We start from the raw sequence: 19,194 nt of genomic DNA, 5'->3' as shown, positions 1-19,194 counted from the left end.
CAGAGAGAAGGAGAGAAAGGAGCACTGTGTCCAAAAATAGGATTTATGATCACAAATGGTCAGCCCTAAACACATACAGATTAAGATCAGCATAAATGGAGTCTCAGCACTGTGTGTGTGTGTGTGTGTGTGTGTGTGTGTGTGTGTGTGTGTGTGTAAAATGCAGAGGGCATGAAGCCAAGAGGGGTTTCGGGGGAGGACAAGCAGTTGGAGGAGGAAGATGTAGATACAGCACTCACATAGGAAATTTTTAAAATCACCAAAGGGACTTATTTTAATCAAACGTGCTTTCTACTAGACCTGTGTGCGCAGTAGACACGCAGCATCCTCTTCAGCTGTAGAAAAAGGACTGAAGCAAGCTACTTTGCCTCTGCTCTGGTGTGTCTGTCGTGGTGGTGTTATGAGGGGTGTTGGGCAGACATAGGTTTGAGGGCTCATAGGAACAGTTTTCCTATGGAGTCTAGAAGATACTCTGCAGCACCAGGTGTCTTCTTCCTCTGGCTCTTCAAGTCTTCCCATCCTCTCTTCCTTGGTGTTCCTTGAGTCCTAGGTGTAGGGTTGCCATCTTATAATGTGAACTATTCATTTTACACTCAGACTCAAAATCTGAGACTGAGTGAAACACAACTTGGTCTTATTCCATGGCTCCAGGCTTATGTTTTGACTGTCTCGGTGTGGGAATGATAAATCCCCAAGAGGCAGGGACTCTCTACATAACCCTAGCTGTCCTAGAACTATGTAGACCAGGCAGTCTTCGAACTCACAGAGAACCACTTGCCTCTGCTGCTCAAATGCTAGGTTTAAAAGTACACGCCACCACGCCCAGCCCTGATCCATAACTCCAGTTGTAGCATATTGTAGACTTGGGTTAAGAACAATCACTGGAAATTAGAGAGTTTTAAAATAGAAGAACATGAATTTACTTATACTATCCTAGGGTGTTTAGTCTGTATTCTCTAAATTAGTGGCTCTCAACCTTCCTAGTGCTGTGACCCTTTAATACAGTTCCTCGTGTTGTAGTGACCCCAACCATAAAATTATTTTGTTGATACTTCATAACTGTAATTTTGTTACTATTATGAATCGTAATGTAAATATCTGATATGCAACCTCCAGAGGGGTTGCGAGCCACAGGTTGTGAGAACTCCTGCTCAAAATCAGTGTATATCTGTGAATAAGAATGGTTTCCATTCAGTGGCCTAAAGTACGAGGAGTATGTTCCTTTGAGATAGCCTGAGAATTGCTATGGATTTTTGTGTCCACAGTCAAGAGGAAGATGAACAAGACGGCTTTCCAGAAGTGCAGACCTCGCCCCTCCCGACGCCCTTTCTGTCTGCCATAATAGCAGCTTTCCAGCCAATGGCTTACGAGGACGAGGAAGAAGCGTGGCGTTGCCACGTCAATCAGACGCTGTCGGACACAGACGGGTCCTGTGCGGTGTTTACCTTCCACGTGTTTTCAAGACTGTTTCAGGTCAGTGGACATTAAGGCTTCTGAACTCACATCACACTAATCTGGTAAAACTAGGCTTCTCTACTTGGCGTCTCAGGCTTTCGTATCCCTGCTGATTGCCTTTAACAAGCATGCTTGCTTCCAGGAATGTAACATTCCCGTCATTTGCAACTTGACTGGCAGTATTCCTGGGATGTCAACCACTTACTAGTACAGATGTGAAACCCTACAGTGAAATGGCTACAAAACTGCCACTCAGGGCCTGACGGATTTCCTATGGGATTCTGGGTACCATCCTGGGCACCAGAGAAATAAAGGCACGCCATTGTGCCTGCCCTCCCCCAGCCGCTACAGGGAGGGGCACAGTGTTGATGAGGAGGTACTAAATGACCCTTTCGTCATTGTGAGAACTCAGTTACAAAGGTCGCTTTCCTCCATGAGGGAACAGTAGCAATAAGCACTGTCATTTTTTTTAAGTGCCCACCCTGTGCCATGCGCTAGCCTAGATGCTTTCCAGTGAATATTCTCAGACAGCACCATGGCACGTGGGTAGCGTTTTTTGAGCATCGTGTGGGGAAGGAGGGCACCTAAGGCACTGATATGTAAGGCCCGCTAACTGTCCACCATCTTCCTTCCCTGCCCACACTAAGGTTCCCCACGCATACCAGCCTCCAGCTCCCTTCCTGGGCAGCTGTCCATGCTCAGGGGCGTGAGTTTCAACCTTTCACACTCACTGCACTTCCCTTGACTTTGTATTTGTCTTTCCTCGCCAGAGATAGTGGCAGTTTCCTGATGCAGTTTTTTTTTCCTCCCCTCAGTCTTAATATCCCCTCGTAATACCACACACGTGTATGCAGATACACATGAGCTGTTCCCTATGCCCCGCTGGTTCACCTCTCCTCAGGCAACCTGGTGGTCTCCCGCTCCTGGGAGGTCACTGTACATGCCGACCATGTATGGTCACAGCACACTATAGGCTAGAACTCCTGAGCATTCCCCCCACCACCACCACTAACTCTCCCAAGTAGCTGGGAACACAGATGTGTGCCATTGTATCCGATCATAATAGCTATTTGTTGACATAGCTCCTAAAGAAATATGTACAGGCCTAATAGATCTGCTAATAGAATTCTGTGAACCATTATAGTAATTCCAGTTGCAACACTTCTTTACATAAAAGAGGGGAAGATGTATGTGTGTGAGAAATACTAACCCTTTCTCATACTTTCCTCATAGACAATTCAAAGGAAGTTTGGCGAGATAACTAAGGAGGCTGTGGGCTTTCTTGGTGAGAGTCTACAGCGCATTGGTACCAAGTTTAAAAGCTCATTGGAAGTGATGATGGCATGTTCTGAATGCCCCACTGTCTTTGTGGATGCCGAAACGGTAAGCCAGGCGTGATGGTGCCCAGGTGGAAATAAATGCCAGTATTCGGAAGGCTGAGGGTGGACAGTCCGAGGCCAGCCCAGGGTGTATAATGAGTTCCAAGACAGCCACCTCTCTATAGCAAAAACCTATTTTAAAACACAAAACAAGCAAGAGGACTACACTGGAATGATGTTGTTCATTTATTAAGCCTTTTGGAAAAGCAGTTCTCAATTTCAAATTGTGAAGGGTTCGTATCTTACCCCTGATCTACATATGTAGCAAAATGTCATCCCAGCCAGACATGTGGAAGTTTTCTAGAGGCAGAGGCAGGCCGATCTCTGAGTTCAAGGACAGAATGGTATATATAGTAAGCTCTAGGCCAGCCAGAACCACGTAGTAAGACTGTCTGATGGATGGGTGGGTGGATGGATAGATAAGAGAGAGACAGACAGACAGACATTCCAGTATATGAAATACTGTATACAACTTTGCTGGTTCTATACATATAGAATCCAAGATGAGAAAACTGAAGTACCATAGTCTAGAGATATATGTTCCCTCCTCCTGTTCTTGAACAAAGTTTGAGAGGAGATAGCTAGACAAGAAAATCCAGATCTCCTTGGTCTTCCCTTGCTTGCTGTGACAGCTACAGGTTTAGAAGCTTGAGGGACGGTGCCTCTGAGGTGTACACTGCTCTGACAGGGAACAAAGGGTGTTCGGTAACCAGCTGGTGGGTTCTGGTGACCTGTGTGTCTGCTTCCACAGCTGATGGCGTGTGGCTTGCTGGAAACACTCAAGTTTGGCGTCTTGGAGCTGCAGGAACATCTGGATACTTACACCACCAAGAGAGAAGCGGCCGAGCAGGTCAGTCTCCTCCACACACACAAATCATTTGCTTTAGACTCAAGTGTTGACCTGGATGCAGAGAACCCCCGACAAGCAGCTCTCTCGCTGGCCTCACGGTAGGTTCTGGGACAGCTCTTCTCTGTTCCAGAGAATTCCTGCCTAGGAGCACAGTAGGAGACTGCAGCTGAGGTCAGCATGGCAGGAGGGGTAAGGGGTAAGTAGTGTTTGGAAATGCGGGTGACAGAGCTGTGGCATAGGGCATCTGTCCCCTCTAATAAAACTCATCTTGGTGTTGAGAGGGAGGACGGCAACGAGCATGGAGCATATTATAATTTCCTGCTAGGAAATGGTCCCACAGTTCTAGTCAGCCATTTAAACACTGGCCCAACTCCCTACAGCCTGTCATGTCTTCAGTTTGACAAATGCAGAAAAACAAGGAGGGAAAAACTGTTGTCCCTGACAAATCATAGGTTTTTTTTTTTTTTTTTTTCTAAAACAGATGAAACTTTCACTAATTAGTATTAAATATAAACACATTTAAAAACCTCTGAAAAACTGAGTGTGAAACCTGGTCCTTCTTTCCTAAAATATCCTAGCTAAAAATATGCAGCACAGATTGAACTTATAAATAGGAGGTCATTGTCCCTGACCCAAAAATCTGAAACCCAAAATTGCTTCAAAATCTGAAACTTTCAGCTCAACGTGATGACAGGGGTGTCAAAACATTCTGTAAGAAAATAATTACCAGAGCCGGGCGTGGTGGTGCACGCCTTTAACCCCAGCACTTGGGAGGCAGAGGCAGGCAGATTTCTGAGTTCGAGGCCAGCCTGCTCTACAGAGTGAGTTCCAGGACGGCCAGGGCTACACAGAGAAACCCTGTCTCGAAAAAAAAAAAAAAAAAAACAAAAAAACAAAAAAAGAAAAACCCAGCAACAACAACAACAAAAAATAAAACAAGAATTCTCAGAAGCTTAAATGAAGACTGTGGTAGTGATGGCTTGTCCCAGACTGTCCCCCATTAATAAAGAGATGGCTACCCAACCAGACTGCCCTGCAAGTGGCCCATACAGCAGTACCTTTGCTTCCTGGTGGCTCCGTTTGTATATAGAGACTTTGTTTTATAAACAATTATGACTTGTGCAACATTCCCTGCAGGCTATGTAAATAACACACACACACACACATTCTGTGCTAGACGTTGGTTTCACTAAAAACAAAGAAACAACTCATGTGTACCAAAACCTGAAACACTCTGGTCCCCAGCCTTTTTGATAAGGGCATTCAAGCTGTAGTTATTCAGAATAGCAAAGTATTCGTCACATAAGTATTAAAGTACCAGGAATGAGAGATGCTTCTCACAGTCAGCCTCAACAGCAAAGCTGTCATAAGCCAAGTACTATGGGCGATTTCCAAAGGGAAGGGAATTTTGGCAGGATTAGGAAATGATCCTGGACTCTGAACTTGAGGTTCGAAGATCTTTTTGGGAAAGAAAATACCTGCACCAAGGCTTTCTCTCCTTATCATGGGAGTGTGAGCTCATATGAGGTCTGAAAGACTAAGGAGATTGAAGAAAAGAGGTCTTGGTCAGGGAATTATCGGGTGCGATCAGCTCAAGCCTTCCTCCAAATACCGCTTTCTGCATGCAGATGTCCACATCTGCCAAAGAGCCCTCTGGGAATAGAATTTCTAGTCGTTGAATCTGTATGAGGTTGAGTCTACCAACCAGTTTTACAAAAGAAGTGGATTTTTCATTGCTTCATCTGTTGATCATCAACCTCCTTCATCACTAATATTTGAACATAGATACCGTCATAGGGGGTAGCTTGTGAATCCTGCCCATGACTATAAATGAGCTGGTTTTTTTTTTTCAGTTATTTATATAGGAGGTCTTTATTTTAAATATATGTTTCACTTATCATTTGTGGACAAGGGCGGGCCATACCATGGCATACACATGGTAGTCGTAGGACACCTTGTGGGAGTTTCTTTCCTTTTAGCAAGTGGGTCCCAAGAGATCAAACGGAGGTCCTCAGGCTTGGTGGCAAGTGCATACATACACCCACTGATCCTTGATGCGTGACTTTTATTGGATGTGTGTATTGAAGTTACTTTTTCCCTGTTGCTCTCATTTTCACTACTAAAGCATCTTTTGGTGACCAGAAAACTTTTGCTTTAATAAAATGAAAGTTCATTCTACCCCACTAGGCTGGTGCCTCATAGGTCTTCAAGAAGTCACTGCCTATCCTAGATGCTGTTACCACAATGGCCCAGTGAATTCAGCCTCCCGGGTCTACATTCCTTTCCCACACAGTTCAACACCACCCACATTACAGTCTAGAATGGCCTTGTAACTCACTCTAAGTACCGGAATTCACAAGGCACTCCAGATCTCAAGGCAAGCCCTTAGGAAGCCTTTTAGAGTGCCCACTTCAAGCTTTGGGAAACTCTGGATGACTGGCCACATAGGGGAAAAGAGAGATGACTCAGCCAAGAGCCCACAAGTCAGGAGTCAGGCCTGCTTGGAACTTTGGGGCCCTGGTCAAACCATGAGCTAAGTGCAAATCATGGCTGATCCCAGTCAAACCGGGAACAGCGCATGATGTCTATCTGATACTGGTTACATGCATAGCAAATATTGTTTCTCTCCTTGCTCTTACTTTAAGCTATTACATGTTAGAGTGCTGGGTATTACAGCAACAGATAACTACTTTGAATGAGGCAATTTCAAATGTGCCCAGAGATAAAGCTAGCTAGCGATATGCTAGACCATCACAGATCCAGACATGACCTTGAGAGAAGACCACTCAGAGGAACAAACTGTTTCATTTGTGTGTGTGTGCCAGAAGACCCCATTTTGTACAGATACCATCTATAGAATTAATGTACCTGAAAATCAAATGGCATACTAATGGAAAGTCTGAAATTTAATTCTAAAATGCATATGGACATACAAGTGGCTCATAATTGCACAAATTTTCTCTAACATCAGTCAGTGATCCCTAACTTAACCACTCATATCTGGCCCACTGTTTATTTTCCATAAATGAAGTATTTTGAGGACACAACTACCCTGCTGTGTATATATTACATACACCATGTTTGCTACCTAGAACTGAGTTAATATTCACCACCAAGACAACACGGGTTGACAAGCCTAAGATACCATTTCCCTTTCTAGGAAGAGTCTTGTAGATTTTATCATGAAGAACAGTAAAAATTGAAGTTTTACTTCTAGCCACCAACACTTATTAAAGATTGCAAGACAGACGCCAGTGTAATATATAACACAGGTGCGATTACATTCAAAGCAGACCATCGTCCTCAGTGAAAACCAACCTTGACTCGTGGTCCATCCGCCCCTTTCTTGCCCAGTCTTCATCGCTCTGTTCTCCTTGTGTATGGTTGAGTATCTCTATGCAGTTTCTCTACCATTGGCTTTGTTTCTGTAGAGCTTTCTGCATGCTGAGTTAAGGGCTCCACAGCTGAGCTTTACCCCCATCCCTAACTAGTATCTTTGGTGCACACCCAGTGTTTCCATCCTATAGGGTTCAAGTATGATAGCGAAGTGGTAACCAGGACCTCGAAGTCTTGGCAGGAATCAGGCCTTTATCTCCCCAGCACCCATGGGACTATAATTTGATCTTTCCTTCTAGCAACCTCCCTTCCCCCTGCACTGGGTCAACACCTCAAAGGCCCCAGGATGAAGCCGCCCAGACAGTTGGGCTCACTTGCTGGAGCTTCCTTTTCTTTTTCTTCAGCATTGCAGGCCTCGGTACCTTGCCATCACTGATAACTGCAGCTCACATTACACAGAACCCTTAGGGCACGAGCTTGAAGCCACCACTGTCTGCCCACCCTCTACAGCAAGGGACATGTGCAGGGCTCACTGCAGTACTCTCCCAAAGTCCTTCCTGCCTGGCGGTGCACTGTCTGTCATTGGCTCGGATGACTGCTTGCTTATGCATAAGCTGCTCTGTGATACTCAGAAACAGAGCCTCCCACAGCAGCTAAAGTTTTCATTTGAGCAAAGAAACCATGAGAACAATTAGGTAGGAGGTGGGGCTTCTCCGCATGGCCTTCGGCTGTGCTGTGTCTGTACACGCTATTAGTATTCAGCCATGGGACTATATGATTGGCGATAGGATCAGAAATTATTACATTAAATAGTATTCCCTAAAAATGCTGAGCAGGGTGTGCAATATTTAAAATGTTTAGAGTAGGCAGTAAATAATCAACTGAAATAACTTTTCCACTTTCCTAGTTTACTTGGACACACTGGGCAAGCAATGTAAGTGTATCAGCATTTTTTTTTTTTTTTGGTTTTTTGAGACAGGGTTTCTCTGTGTAGCCCTGGCTGTCCTGGCACTCACTTTGTAGACCAGGCTGGCCTCGAACTCAGAAATCCGCCTGCCTCTGCCTCCCGAGTGCTGGGATTAAAGGCGTGCGCCACCACGCCCGGCTGTGTATCAGCATTTTAACATGTTGTATGAGTAGAGATTAAGGCATAAATTCCATGGTAGATGCTGACTGAATTTCAGGAAATCTGCTGATAGCTTCCGACAATGGCTGCCACCAGCCGTCTCTTAGCAGAAAGGTTTAACATGTTTTTACTCCAAGACGCTGTCAAGAAAATAACCCAAGGGCCAATGTTGTCTGAGTGACTGTGATAAGGGAGACAGAAGGTCAAAGGCTTTGTTTTTGTTTTTTTTGAAACAATAACCATTTCTAATTTTGATTCTTTCTGTGTAGAGCACTAAGTTACAATTGAGAATTTTAAATATCTAACACTAAAATATTTCCCAGGGAGCCACTTGGCCGGTAGTTGTTTTCAAAGAGGAAGTCTAAGTGGCTGATTCCTTCATTTCACAAGCACCACCACCCCGTTAGCCAGAAACTGCAGGAGCTCAAGGGCTCTACCTGAAGGCCCTTAGTTCTCACTTTGGAAATTCTGCGGCTCCATTTTTCTACACATCCCACAACGCTATTTTCTTTTAAATTAGTATTGACTTTAAGAAAGCCCACATATACCCAGATGCCTCAGAGACAGAATGCTTGTCCTTTGTTACCGTCCAAACAGGAAGAAAATGGACAAAAACAGGATTTAGATAGATCTCGGTTTCTGTTTCAGTAATTAAAAGTGGCATGCGTCTTCGGAGAACTAAACTTCGGATGAGCAGACAGCCCTGGCTCATAAAGTCGCCTTTATTAGGTCGGCCAAAGGGAAAGTGAATCTTTCCTTTCCCACGTCTCACATCTAGACATAAAGGTCAGGTAGAGACAGCGAAGATTTCCAATAAAACTCACCAAGCCAAGGAGCTCACGATATGGGGCCCCCCGGGTCCCGAGACCACTGGTTGCGTCTTTGTTAATAAACTCACAGCGGCGTATGCATCTTGTTGTATTGATCCTTGTTCATTTGTTTACATGGCTGGCCCTAGGTGGAGATGAGATTGTGTCTACAGTAGCCAGTCCTAGCCTTTCTGACTTTATACAGACGGGCATGTTACAGCACTGTTTTCCTTCTTAGTGTGCTGACTATGGAAATTTACCCTTGCTCATTTCTGCAGTGGCTAGACAACTGCAAGAGGACATTCGGTGCCAACGAAGACATATACAGGATAAACACCAACGCGCAGGTAAGTCTCCGTGTCTTTCCCACTGAGCACCTGCATCGGATATCGTAAAACAATGTATGCGTGCGGCCTGTCCTTACTTGATATCCCTAGAAAGAATGTGTGGGCAAGCCTTTTTCATTTTGGTTATCAAAACGATCTCCCTGAAAGTTAGGTTCAGTGAAATATTGGCTTAGTAATGAAAACTTCCCTTTAATAAAAGCGAACAACCAGCTTGCGACTGGAGCTTAATAACATTGAGTAGATAAGCCTGATGAGCATGCAGGCGGTCCAGGTCTATGGATATATTCTCTGGTGATGGAAGCAAGCCCCAGGGCAGTGTACTCTGTAGCCCTTACTCCAAATGTGAAAAATGTGGGTTTGTTGTGTCTTCGTCTAGTCACTTTAAGCAGTAGCAACACACTTTCTTAAGGGAAAGGGGTAGCCATAATGCTTCTTGTGGGAATAGTATGTTAAGACCCGTGCGTTATTCCAGTGGGAGCAACCGCGTAGGAGAACTTGCCCATCTCCACACCCGATACTGGATTTCAGCTTAAGTAACATTTATAATAATAGATATCTCACAAAAGGTATCCTATAATAAAAATCTGAAGTCTGGATAAGAATGAAATCTTGAAGGAGTCATAATTTAACTGTTATGCCTTTCAGACCCGGTGCCAGTACATTTTTCACGATCATATTCTCTCCTCACGACTCAATTGAATGGTCTCTTAGTTATTCCCATTTTGAACAGGAGAACTGAGGTTCAGTGGGGCCAACTTGTCTAATAATAAATAAGTAGTAGAAACTAAGATTCAAACCTAGACAGGTAATTCTAAGCCCTGTGCTCTTCTCAAGGAACATTAAAATCACGAATAAAGAAATGAGACAAGGGGGGCTGGTGAGATGGCTCAGTGGGTAAGAGCACCCGACTGCTCTTCTGAAGGTCCAGAGTTCAAATCCCAGCAACCACATGGTGGCTCACAACCATCCGTAATGAGACCTGACGCCCTCTTCCGGTGTGTCTGAAGACAGCTACAGTGTACTTACTTATAATAATAAATAAATCTTAAAAAAAAAAAAAAAAGAGTTAAAAAAAAAAAAGAAAGAAATGAGACAAGGGCTGGAGAGATGGCTCAGTGGTTAAGAGCACTGTCTGCTTTTCCAGAGGTCCCGAGTTCAATTCCCAGCAGCCACATGATGGCTCACAACCATCTGTAATGGGGATCCGATGCCCTCTTCTGGTGTGTCTGAAGTCAGCTGCAGTGTGCTCACATACATGAAATAAATAAATCTTTAAAAAGAAACGAGACAAGGTAGAAGTTTACTCTGGAATTGAAACTGTGGACACTTTAACAGTACCTACAAGCATCTATCTAAACTAAGTGGAGCTGCTCCGTGGGTCTTAGCTAGTCCTTCTCTGTCTCACAGTCCCATAATCTCCAAGACTGTTAACTCAGTTAACAGCTTGAGATAACGCAGAGTGAAAAGCGGGAGACTGTCCTCTTCAGTCCAGTTTGTGTCCCCCGCCTTACAGAGACAGAGACGTTGTGCTGTCTGTGAATATTGAGTTAATGAAGATAAACTCTACCATGCAGATGTCAGTGTACTTACAATGTGTATGTGTGTTGTCCTTCATAATCTGTTTCACTGCATGGAGACCAATTTTGGTAAATCACAGCAAGAGAGTTTGTGCCATTGCCTGTAACTGTAGTGACCGTAGAATTTATTGGCGCATATCAACACCAACACTACTGGCACGTGTGTGTAGATTCAGTTGCATGTATCATGCTAACAGGAATGAGGAAAGGGACTTAAAACTTGAATTCCCACCAGAATTAAACCATATGAAACCTCTCTGCTGCTGTTTGACGTTTGGACTGTGCTCTGCTAATGTTACTGGGCCACTGTTGTTTGCATAATTTACAGTCAGCCGTGTGGAGCTAAAGTTCACCTTTGCTTAGCAAATCCTTTCTAAACTAACAGGAATCCTTCAGGGGAAACTGCTCAGGAAAGCAAGTTCTAGAAGCTCCGTTTATATCCCGACAGTCTATTTAAATTAGAAGTCACTCTTCTCACACATCCAGTGCCTTTCACTGTTTCGCATACATCACTTTCCCTGGATCCAAACCCGGTTAGGTCAAAGTTCTGACCCAAATGGCATTTGAAGGATAGCGTAAAACACACCATCTCTTTGTGTTCTGCCCTGTGGCCCATGCATGAGAGAGACAGCCCAAGAGCTGAGGAGAGGCTAGTAGGAAGGTCTAGAATGAGTTGCACTAGCGAGCCTGCTGCCGGTAAGTAATTCCTATGTAAGATTATGGGCTGATTCAGCCAATCATTTGGTAAAAAAAAATAAAAATAATGGTAAATTCATTTAAGGAAGTTACCCGCTACAACCCTGGAAACATTATTACAAGTGGCTTTGTCGGGATGAAACCTGGATTGAAATACATTTACCATAGCGAGGGCTCCCAAGATCACTTTGCTCCGTTTTATTCTTTGTCTTTTACACAAAAACAAACTGTAGCTCAAGTTAACCTTACTTGTCCAAAGGGACGCAAGCAAAGCCCGCCCTGGGTTATTGCAGTGTCTAGAAAGCGGTAGTTTGGAAATGACTGTATAAATGTGGTCCTCGGTTTGCGTGGGGCATCTATAACCTTAGTTGCGGTGATTTCTTATACTAATTCTTGATCTTTTTCTCTTTGTATTTTTTTTTTTTTGTGACCCGATCACCTTGCTTAGCAAATGGGAATTCTAGCAGTAAGTGGCCTGTCTTGATTTATAGATTCCTTATCCTGGTGAGACAAACTGGTTTTCATCTGCCATTTGTCCTTTTGTGACCTAGCAACAATTTTTTGCTATTGACTACTTTGAAAGTAGCGTGTGCTTCAGTTTTCCATATCCCTAATCTGGCACATGTTGGTCCTAAAAACCAAGGAAACGGTGAGACTTGAAAATGAATATGTGCACTAGCAGTTGTGTGGTTCTCTGCACCTACCACTGACAGGTCTCCTGTCATATCCGAAAATTTAAATTACTCATAGTCATTGTCTCACTTGAATGAGAATAAGTGGTTTTCTTAAGAGTCCATTTCCTCAAAAGCTCCCCTTGGTAAGAGGACACCCAGTTTCGCTCTGTTCCAGTTGACGGGTGCATTAAGGACCTCAGTGGGATCAAAGCCTGCACGCCCGCGAATTCCCCATCATCAACTCAAAGTTTTAAATTCATGTTGAGTCCTCCCTTCCAAAGCATCCCACGTATTGCCTTCTGACACTGTCTGTCTGTCCAGTGTGAAAATGTGTTTCCTACTAAAAAGGAATTCTGTAACCAGCAACAAGCCTTGTTATTTGAAAGCCAGCCCCCAAAGCACCCCCCCCCGCCTCTCCTCAGCCTCACCCCATATTAACTTGCTTACCACAGAAGCACAAACGCCAACGATTTTAACATATTTGTACTGTTTGACTGGAAGCACTCTCTCTGGTGGGATTCGGACATTTGGCTAACCTCAGTTACCGCTGCTCATTCCTAGGAGCTGGAGCTCTGCAGAAGGTTGTACCGGCTGCACTTTCAGCTGCTGCTTCTGTTCCAGGCCTACTGCAAACTCATCAACCAAGTAAATACCATCAAGAATGAAGCAGAGGTAAGTCCCAGCGGGCATCAGGCACCATTCTCAGCGCTGTGACATAGGCCTGCATGTGTGTGTGTGTATATATATACCTGCATGTGTATAACGTGCTTATATGTGTACATCCCTTGGTAGAATGCCTAAAGTCAAAAGCCACTTAATGTTGATTTTCTTTTTCCCCAGTTGATCAGTTAGCTCTTTTTCAAACTGACATGCCGTGTCAGGCCATTGTCATAAATGAGACCTGATATCCAACGGGTTAAGCCAGACAGAGGCTCAGTAGCAAAACAGATCTGTAACAGAGTAAAGGATGCAGAAAGTCGCACTGCAAAGCCCCTAACATCTCGTCCGTTTCTGTAGTTTTATAAATGAACACAGCATTCATGCAGAGGTTAATATATAGGTTCACAGTTACTGACTATAACCTTTTGTTCCCCTCCTTGCATGCTGGTACTAGAATTGTCATTGGGAAAATAACTGGATTTTTAAAATTTTTATATAGATATCATGTGTGTGTGTGTGTGTGTGTGTGTTAGAATGCCTTAAGTTCATTGATTTTTTTTTTCTCCAGTTAATCAATTAGCTTTCCTTCAAACTGATATGCCATGTCCGGTCATTGTAGTAAAACAAATACACACACACACACACTTCTATAAAATACCCTTGGTAAACAACCTTCTAAAATAGACTTTTCTCTCCTGTCTAAAAGCAATTATAATCTTTCAAGATGTAGTATAAACATTATTGCAACCCAATTTATCTAGAATATCTAAACCTGATGTATGTGTGTGTATGTATACATATATATATATACACACACACACACACATATACACCTCTGTGTATACAGTACAAATATATATGTACTGTAACACCAGGTGCTCAGGACGTTCTCAAGTTCATAGTAGCCTAGGCTCCATCAGAAGTGACTTTGCCTCTTTGTTTTGTTTACGTGCTTTATTTGGTGGCTAGTCTATATTCCTGACAGAAGAGTGTTCCTACCATCAGCTATATCCCCTGCAACTGATTGGGTGCCCCTTTGTCGCTGACCACAGAAATAGATCTTTAGAGACTTACCTGTTTCAGGTCATCAACATGTCAGAAGAACTTGCCCAGCTGGAAGGCATCCTTAAGGAAGCTGAGGCCGCTTCAGAAAATGAAGAAATTGATATCTCCAAAGCGGCCCAGACCACGATAGAAACTGCCATTCACTCTCTGATCGAAACCTTGAAGAACAAGGAATTTGTATCAGCTGTGGCACAAGTCAAAGCTTTCAGGTAAGCCAGGAAGAGATGTCACAGCACCATATGTGATGCTCTTACACATCACATGTGGCTCATATGTATGTAGCATGCTTACTCAAATAATAAACAGGCACCATTTATTCACTGGGTAGTTCTGTTCGTAGGTTTTAACCTAAAATGTAGCATACGTAGTAATGACACACATCTCAGAACTTTAACATTCTGTGTTCTCTCCAGAACCCTCTGGCCCAATGACATCTTCGGCAGCTGTGACGACGACCCTGTGCAGACTCTCTTACACATCTATTTCCATCACCAGACACTAGGCCAGACAGGAAGCTTCGCGGTCATCGGCTCAAACCTGGACATGTCAGATGCTAACTGCAAACTGATGGAACTTAACCTGGAGATCAGAGAGTCTCTCCGCACAGTGCAGTCATATCCACTCCTAGCGCAGGCCAAATCGGTTGGAAATATGGCGAGCACTGGATTTTGAGTGACTTGCAACCCTCAAGAGGGAGTAAGCTGAAGATGATCAAGACTGTTAGCCAAGCACCTTTTAGGAACCCTTGTGCTTCATTGATAACTTTGGGGGCAGCACTTTTAACTGTAGTCTACTAACTTCAAACTGTCAAAAACAAAACTGAAGAAAAATATCTAACTGCTTAACTGCTGCCGAGACCTCCACAGTAACTGTATGAAGAAGGAATTTTTTTTTTATTGTTATTAACCTATGTGAATAAGAATAAGGGCTAAAAGCGACACGTACAAACTACATTACTCTGGAGAAAGGAAGAAATTCCAAGGATGTTTGCAATAATGGCCCTAAGACGTTGCAGGGCAGGGTGAAGTGAGGCTGGGATGGGGCCAACTCCTTTTAGCTGAAGACCTGTGCCTGCAGAGCCACTTGGATTTCCAGCCGCCATCAACACAGAGTTGACACTTAATGATCAACTTGACCACCCAGTCAGACATATAACACAGACTTATTTGCAAAAACCATTGGGTCTGGGGTTTTTTGGTTTTTTTCCGACTTACGGGATAAGGGTTTGGGGTGTTTGGGTTTTTTGTTTTTTGTTTTTTTGGTCTGTATAAGGAATTATGTGTGTGTGAGTTGGAGTGTGTGTGCGTGTGTGACAGTCCTATTTTCAAGGTGTGGATGTCTGGTGACAGCTTCTCAGAGCATGCCTAAAAGAGCACTGCAAGATTATTTTTGAAGAAATTTTATTTTATTAGATATAACTCTTCATAGTGTGTATATGTTAGAACACTTTAATAATATTTTAAAGCTGGGTTTTCCCCAGTGTCTCAAGAAGAAAGAAGTAATATATCTGTTAACGTTAGTGGACTCTGCTGCTCAGCTCTCTGATCAGCGCTTGTGTAGATGTGGATAACTCACCAAAGCAGATGCCTGCAGAGACTTTAAATTGTAAAATAAAGATGGACGCTGCCCGCCGGCGCCTCTCATTACACAAGTTAACTTATTTCACTCAGTAACTACTATAGACACCGCCTAGACAAAAACCTGTATTTTCTCGTACGTTCGCACCACACGCTGTTACATCAGAGAACTTGTACAAAGCTAAAGGAAAAGTTGTGGTCACTGATGGAGTGTGTGTTCTGTGGGCCCTGAAGGGCTGCGGACTTCAAGAGAAGAGATGCAAATGAACTTGTTTATGCAGGACTCAAACTTGTTTCAGGCTAAAGGAACCTTGGGGATATGGGGGAGAATACAGACAGGAAGCCTGAAGACCGACTCCCAAAACACGCAATATCCTTCTCCACTGTCTCCGTCTGTAGCATAACAAACTGGATCCTGTCTTTTTTTTTTTTTTTTAATAGAATTTTGTAAAGGAAATGAATGTAGCCTCCCAACTCCTCTGATTTGAAAGGAACACCTTGTATTTTTTTATATGCATCTCTTTTCCACTGTGACTTTTGTTTGCAAACTGGGCTCTGTGGCTCCAGAGTTTGGAATGTAGAAATGAATTGCTTAGCTTTGCCTTTCCCTGGGGGCGTGGCCCCTGACAGAAATGTAATTATGCTCAAGTGCATTAATCAAGGCCACTGTGCACGCCGTTGGACTGCTGACCGTAGTTATGTTTCCTGTAAAACTCTATAACTGGTCACAGCACATTCATAATCACTGTATTTTTTTGACCCAGATAAAAAAAATTATTTTAATGGTGTTCTGGTACTGTAAATGGTGTCCTTTAAATTATTAATAACTCTTGGGCTGGGGGGGCCGGCACAGGGATGGTGTCCGGAGAGACACCACACTTCCCATCCCCCTCACATCCTTTTTGTTAAAAATAAAAAAGCATTGTAGCTGTTGGTTTGTGTGGTATTTTAAGAAGAAAACAAAAAATAAAGATGACTATAGATGACATCTTGTTACCTGTATAGTTCTCACGTATAATTTCACTTTAAAAAGGCAGGGGGAAAGTTAAATTGACTACCCAAAGATTTTAAACAATTCATATGGTACTGATGGGGGTTGCGGGGGAGGAAGACTACATCTGCAAAACAACAAAACAAAACCAGCCCCATTAGGATCTTCCTTGGCACACCTACACTGACTCCAAAGTTTGTCTAATCTGCTTCTTCATTCTGCAAGAACCTAGTGCTTGCCACATATAATCCTCTTCATGGAACTCATCATTTTAAATAGTTGGGAAGTTGAGAGATCAGGCAATTCCCTGGTGCTGCTCTTTGGGAAGCCAGAATACAATCGCAGGGTTTGGAGCTGTGTCCATGTTTAGTGATTCCAAGGTTAGGGCTGTTATCCTCAGCCAACCTTGGCTTGACGCATGGCTAAGGAACATCTTAGGGAAGAGCAGTGCCAGAACATAGAAGTGACCTGCTCTGTCAGAGAAACATCACCCACACAGCAGGAGAGAGCCAATAGTGTGAGTGGCTTTTCTCTTCCCCCTAGTTTTTAAAGTAGTCCACAGTTTGAAAAGTGTAAGAATTACATACAGGCTGGAGAGATGGCTCAGTGGTAAGAGCACTGACTGTTCTTCCAGAGGTCCTGAGTTCAACTCCCAGCAACCACATGGTGGCTCACAACCATCTGTAATGGGATCTGATGCCCACTTCTGGTGTATCTGAAGACAGCTGCAGTGTACTCATATGTATAAAATAATTTTTTTTTAATTACATAAAACACAATTCTCACAACATGCAAAGATAGCATTAAGTGTCTCCTGCTAGCCTTTCAGTCTGAGAGTCTGATGCTCTCTAAGCTCTGGGTCACACCTATAAACAGTGTGTGACGGGCCATGGCGCTAGAATGTTGGTGTCAAAGGTGGAAACTTCTTGAGTCACTTTGTATCTGCATTCAGTGCTGGCATACTGATCCTTTCCAAGTAATATTAGCTGCCCTGGGAAAATTAATTCAACAAATGATTTCACACCCACTTTAACACCCAGTGGGGTTGTCCCAGGACTCTTTGCAGGTGTTTTAGTTCATCTACTTGGCAAATACTGAGCATATAGTATGTCCATCATGCCCCACCCAGGTCAAGTCAACTGCCTTATCTCTGCCTGGACTTAGTCCCAACTAAGTGAGAGCTAGCCCATGAGAACATGTGAAGCCTGTCCCCTTTAAGCACAGGGATCTTAATGCCCACTTCTAACCAGCACCACTTTAGTCCCTAAAACTCCTTACCTGTCAGCAGGCACCCAGAGTGTTTTCCTTTAAAAGACAATCTATCCTCATGGTCCACTATCCACAGTGTACCTTTCAAATGTTTTAGTGAGGGCTTGAGAGGTGGCTCCGCAGTTAACAGACTACAAGGGCGGTTAACATGCCTTTGTAGAGGACTTGGGGTTCCATTCCCAGCACCCACATGGTGGCTTTCAACTGCAACTTCCACCCCAGGGTATGCAGTGCCCTCTTCCTGCTTCATTGGTCACCAGGCATTCATGCTGTACACATAACATGCAGGAAAAGCATGCATAAAATAAATATGAAAAGGTAAGACCCCCTTTAGTGCTTTCTCATGGCCAGACCTCAATGGCCAGTTTTACCAACTGTCACAAACTCAGTTATTTAGCCTCTCTGGTTTTCTCTACCAGAGGGTCCTTGCACATGTTGTCCCTGCATGAAATGGGTCTTTTTTGTCAAACTCAACTGTCTCAAATTCCAGCTCACTTGACCTTGGTGAAGCTATGCTTTATAGAGGCCTTTAGCCAAGAAGAGCTTCCCCATCACGTCAGTCCTCAGTCTTGACTGTTTGCTGATCTTTTAGATACTTGTTAGACACACCAATGAGGAGACTGAAAGGCTGGGAGCACTGCTCATGCATCAGCTTGACAGAGCAGTGATGAACCTGGGCCCAGGTGGACCCATCCCCTCCTCACAAGGACACTAGAGAGCCATCAAGCCCACTTTGGAATTTTAGCATGTTTCTTCGAATACTTGCTAGCGCCCAAGGTGCCAGACCAGCATTCACTTCCTAGTGGACAGGTGTTGGTTGCTACTATAATAAAGTGTTTAGAAAAACTGGAAGGGAACAAGGTTTTTACCTAGCTCCAGCGGTGATGCTTGTGTTAGACCAACAACCAACACCTGCTCCATTAGAAGAACCTGAGGCTGCCTGCCCAGCATCAGCTGCAGTGGGCTCTCCAAGTTCCCAAGGAGACCTTTAAATTAGGGCTAATTTAAATTTTAAAAAGCACAACACAACTTAATGTGTGCTGGGCCTTTTTAATAACATCTTTCTTAGGAACTTCAGACCTACAGACTGAAGCTGTAAACTTCTTGTCTGTAAAACCTTAAGATGTGGTGGCTCACAACTATCTGTAATGGGATCTGATGCCCTCTTTTGGTGTGTCTGAAGACAGCTACAGTGTACTCATATTTTATTTATAAATAAAATTAAATTAAACAAAAAGAAAGAAAAACCTTAAGAGTTGAATGAAATGCCTGTAACTTCCCTAAGTCAACCTGACTCACTCTAATCAACAAATGTTAACAAAGTTACTGACTCTCCACAAATGCACCCCTCAAACTGACACATGCATTGGATAAAGCCTCAAA

General features: G+C 43.6%; 1 protein-coding gene across 12 annotated transcripts in view; it reads left to right on the top strand.

The window, feature by feature from the left end:
- Window positions 1-16,483, top strand: part of Fryl (FRY like transcription coactivator) — a 233,378-nt gene extending 216,895 nt beyond the window's left edge. For 10 of the 12 annotated variants that reach the window (XM_029477617.2, XM_029477615.2, XM_085836757.1 and 7 more), the window contains 8 exons: window positions 1,266-1,473; window positions 2,689-2,838; window positions 3,586-3,684; window positions 9,234-9,302; window positions 12,024-12,041; window positions 12,811-12,921; window positions 13,993-14,183; window positions 14,388-16,483. In XM_029477617.2, the coding sequence (XP_029333477.1) occupies window positions 1,266-1,473; window positions 2,689-2,838; window positions 3,586-3,684; window positions 9,234-9,302; window positions 12,024-12,041; window positions 12,811-12,921; window positions 13,993-14,183; window positions 14,388-14,646 (1,105 nt within the window). In that variant the 3' untranslated portion in view covers window positions 14,647-16,483. The remainder of the gene's footprint in view (window positions 1-1,265; window positions 1,474-2,688; window positions 2,839-3,585; window positions 3,685-9,233; window positions 9,303-12,023; window positions 12,042-12,810; window positions 12,922-13,992; window positions 14,184-14,387) is intronic. The other 2 variants (XM_029477614.2, XM_029477612.2) reach the window with 1 other exon arrangement.
- The last annotated feature ends 2,711 nt before the right edge of the window (window positions 16,484-19,194 follow it).

Source organism: Mus caroli, unplaced genomic scaffold, assembly GCF_978045245.1.
Source record: "Mus caroli unplaced genomic scaffold, Mus_caroli_1 scaffold_4, whole genome shotgun sequence".
Taxonomy (NCBI): Eukaryota; Metazoa; Chordata; class Mammalia; order Rodentia; family Muridae; genus Mus; species Mus caroli.
The sequence above is the reverse complement of the archived record's forward strand: the minus strand, read 5'-3'. Positions and strand labels throughout refer to the sequence as shown.